Below are 4494 nucleotides of genomic sequence, written 5' to 3' on the forward strand. Positions count from 1 at the left end.
AAAAAAAAAATAGCATTTGAACGTGCCAATTGAAACTTAACAGAACTATAATCCACATCACAGTTGTATAAGTAAAATCATATGTTACCAAGACTGTCGTTTCATTCATCAAAGGAAAAAAAAAAAAAAAAAAAAAAAAACCCAAGACAGTCGTTTCCATCAAAAACATTGTTCAAGGTACCTATATAGGGCTCATCTAGATGGGCTCATCTAGATAGGGCTCTTTTTCATCAATTTTGTCATCACCTCATTTAAAACATTGACTTAATTTGTATAGTATAAAAATTTGAGTCAACCTATCCAATTAAATCATTAAACTAATGTCTTGATTAATTTCATAAAATAACTTATTTATATTAGGTTTGATCATAATTTGACTACAATTTGACTATTAACCATTAAACTAGTGCCTTAATTGGTTCAATAACTGATCTAATTTTCAATACCTTAATTAATTGTAACAATAATAGAAATTGTTAGTATATATCCTGTTGATACAAGAAATGTCATATTGAATCAAGTTGTGTGTTGAATGCATATAGTACATTTGAAAAGAGACAGAAGTGATGACAGGTGAACAAGTAGATTAATGGACGCCCAATGCACGATCATATTCTGTATTACTCCCTCGTGTATCGGTCCTCATACATGAATGTTTAAATATAAAGGATCTAATTTAATTGCCCAGTTGTGATCCCATGTACAGAGAGATACCTCGAACAATATTTTAACGAAGGAAAAAAAAATTCAGTTATAATCAGTGAATAACAATTGCAAAAAAAAACTCCACCTCAAAATTTTCAAACGTGTGATCTATTCTGCAACTATGGAAGACATTTTTCCTTCTTAAGCTCTTCAAACTTGTACCTTTCGTTCGGATAGAGAGAAAAATTGGGAGAAAAAACACTAGGAGGGAAACTCTCAAAAATGGTAAAAATATATATATATATATATATTATTTTTGAAAACTTCTCCTTATAGTTTTCTTTCCTTTCTATTTTCTTCTTACTTTTCTCTCCATTCAAACCAAGCTATAGTGTGAAAGGAATTTGAAGCTGTTAGATTTCTTGTTGCTCAATAAGTATCTTCTTGCATGCTTCATAGCACATGAAAGAAATACCAGCAGCAGGAATAAGTTTTAACCAGCTTGGCCCTAATCCTCTGTACAGACCTGCAGGGCCCTCCTTTTCAAGTATAGTTACAAGAGCATGAAGCACATTGCTATACTGTCTTCCATTTACAGCCCCAGCCTGCATGTGCTTGCGAGCCACCTCAAGTGGGAACGTCACGGTGCTTGAAAATGCACTTGAAGCTGATCCAATCAAAAGGGTCATCACATTCCCAACTTCCTCCTTGTTGAAAGCTTTCTTGTATGCTTTTTGCAGTGTATCATAAGCAAGATAGTTTGTGGCAGCAAAGGGGATCACACCAATTATACTTGGGGTGAGGCCTCTGTACAGTTCTGCTGGACCTTCATCTTTAATAATTCTCATAAATGCATCTAGAAAGTTCTTATACACCCCTCTCTGCAATTAAAGTAGTAGTATAAGGGCGTGTATGTTTAATATTGAAAAATAAATGATTTTTTGATAACTTATAAATATTTTATAAAAAGAGAATTATTTTTTAGAGATTTTATAAAAGGCATATATAATTTTATGTTTAATTACAATAATAAAATAATGATTATCAGTTGTTTTTTTTAAACTTTATTATATCTTCATTGATTTATATTTTATAAAAAATATTTATCATTTAATTATTTTAAAATTGTATGATATCTTTATATATTCTACATTTTTAAAACATTCTCCCATCTACTAAATATGATTATTTTGAAGAGTTACTCAAAGTAGCTTATTAAAATAATAAAAATCTATTTTTTTATAGACTTTAATTATTTTTAAAAGTTTAAACAAACAGTAATTTTTTCATAAAATAAATTGAAACAAACAGGATTTAAAGCTAGGAAGCATAAACATGAACATGGAGACATTTAATGTGGGTATGTTTGGCTGGAAGTTTAGTGTCGCTCTTGTGAAGTGAGTGAATTACCTGAACAGTGAGACGAGTTTTGAGCAACTCTAGAGGGTATGTGCAAAGAGTCGAGCTAACACCAGCAAGAGCACCAGCAACTGATGGAGCTGGAATTGGAAGTTTTGGCTGCTCACCAGGTTTAGGAGACAAATGCTTCTTCACAGTATCATATACAAATAACTGCAGTGCAGAAATGGTCCCATCAGATAACATAAACATAAAGCATGTCTAAGAGTTTCCTTTTGGTCAAAAGCACATTTAGCAGAACAAGAATTGTTGAAAGTTTGTCATAATTAACAATCAAAAAGTTAGCTGAGGAGTTTAAGGAACACAATGAATCAGTACATCAAGTCATTTCTTCCAGAAAGCCAGTGCTGAAATATAGAATAAATGTGTGCACATACTAAATTTTGGAAAACTTCAATTCAATTTTCACTAAAATTACAGGCACTTGAGGTTAATGGTTCAAACACTCAAAATGTATTGAACCCTTTCATAATCTTTGAGGACCATATTGTACTAAATTAAGCTCTTGGGACAGTAGGAATTAAAAGTAGATTTACACCAAATTATAATAATAAATAAATTAACACAAATTATGAACTCTGATCTTGGTTGATGAAAATGGATGAACCAAGTCTTCAGGAAACATTAGGTTCTACATTAACTGGTCAGGAGTCAAACAAGAATATAATGAAATCTCAAAAGCCCAAGCACATACCTCAATGCCCTTGCTTGGGGCAACACGAATTACATTTACGAAATTACCCCTGTACAGGCCCTTCCATCCATCAGCTACCACTACAGAACGGAAAACCTCAAGAGCAGAATTTCCAGAGAGTCCCACCATCAAATGTGTCCTTATAGTCTCCAATGGCGCTACTGCAGATCTTGACACTGCACCAGCAATGGCTCCACTAATCAACCTCCTTAACGAAGGATTCCCAATCTTCAATTTCAACCTTAGACCATTCCTCTTTGTCTTCGTCGTTGTTGTCTTCTTCATCACCACCAGACCTTCATCTTCAATTTCAAAGGAATCGTCGAGGTCGTCGTCGTCATTACCTCCCAGCGACAATCGCGGAAACAGACCCGTTCGAAATCTGGCTTCAGGCATTGAAACGAATTTCATGGATGAATTTGCCAGCGTGAAGGTTTTTCCACTCTCTCTAGCAGCTGGAGGGTTCGGTGGAATACCAAATCCAAATCCTGCTTGACCAATGCTTGCAAATAAGCCAGTGGAATGAGAATTAGCCTCTCGACAATTATTCCATACGAACTTGATTCCTGAAGAACATATTGCTACATCTTTGTTTCCAGATTCGACACCTTCAAGCATCATCTGCATACCTCCACCCATCAAATCTTACGTTATTTGCAAGAAGTTACCAATCCGCAGAACCACTTCTCAAAAGAAATCGAAGCTTCGCGAGTGTAAACAAAAAGTGTAGAAGATGGTTTCAAATTTCAAGCGTAGAAACTGATGTTTCTAGAGAAGCATTTGATTGCCGTGAATTGAATGGCATGCTTTCTGGAGAATCTCTGCCTCCAGAGTGATGAAGACGAGAGAGAAGGAAGAGGAAGATATGGCGCGATGCTCAACGCTATATGTATGACTTGAATTTCAAAGGCTTAGGTTACAGAAAACGCTAAGGACAAGGGGAGTTGTCATCGTTGCGGAATGATTCAGAGAGGCAAGTCCTATGGATGGCTTTGAGAAGTTCGACCTGAAATGGCATATTCATTGTTGGGACCTCAGCATCAGAGGCCTAAACATTTCACTATCCTCATCTTCCTAAGAGCAACGGCATTCACAAAGATAAAGATCTGAGGATTTTTTTTTTCTTTTTTAAGTTAGAAATACTAAAGACTTCAAACTAAAAAAGAAAAAAGGCTTAAAACTAAAGACTCAGTTACAACCATTGGCTCGTAATGAAAACAAATAATCTGACCATAATGCTACAGCATTTTTGTTATAATTTAAAATATTATTTATCTGAAATAATCTGTATATATATGTGTGTGTGTGTGAAATATAGTAATTTAATTATGATTAGTTTGAACATAATGTAACCATTAAAGTATACTTTCTCCTGACCATAATATAGGATATTTTTTAAAAGTCTTGATTGATTTAAAATATAAAATATTTAGTAATTTTTATTATTATTTTTTCAACTATACACATACTTTATTTATTACTTTTTTTTAAAATAATGTATTAAAATTTTAATTATCATTATTAAAATACTTTTATATGATATTTAATGTGGGTTAATTGGAAAGATATAAAATTAAGATTTGAACTAATATTTTTTCATAATAATAAATTAATTATTAATACCTTATATTTTGATTAGAAAAGAGTAGATTTGGAGCGTTTAACGCTCTCTCCGCTGGCCCCTCCAATGCTCAGAATTTTAACCCTTCATCTGGGAGAATGATATAAAATTTCGC

At 33.3% G+C, this 4494-nt stretch overlaps 1 protein-coding gene across 1 annotated transcript; it reads right to left on the bottom strand.

Annotated features, from left to right (window-relative positions):
- Positions 1 to 567: 567 nt before the first annotated feature.
- On the bottom strand, positions 568 to 3840 carry LOC129308138 (adenine nucleotide transporter BT1, chloroplastic/mitochondrial-like). The gene is made up of 3 exons (XM_054949171.1): positions 2759 to 3840; positions 2056 to 2217; positions 568 to 1526 (listed from the first exon to the last, which is right to left on the bottom strand). Exons 1-3 carry the CDS (start codon positions 3395 to 3397, stop codon positions 1059 to 1061), a joined length of 1269 nt encoding a protein of 422 aa, XP_054805146.1. The 5' UTR covers positions 3398 to 3840; the 3' UTR covers positions 568 to 1058.
- Positions 3841 to 4494: the final 654 nt, after the last annotated feature.

Source organism: Prosopis cineraria, unplaced genomic scaffold, assembly GCF_029017545.1.
Source record: "Prosopis cineraria cultivar Desert tree isolate PC_DT_omini unplaced genomic scaffold, ASM2901754v1 PC4, whole genome shotgun sequence".
Classification (NCBI taxonomy): Eukaryota; Viridiplantae; Streptophyta; class Magnoliopsida; order Fabales; family Fabaceae; genus Prosopis; species Prosopis cineraria.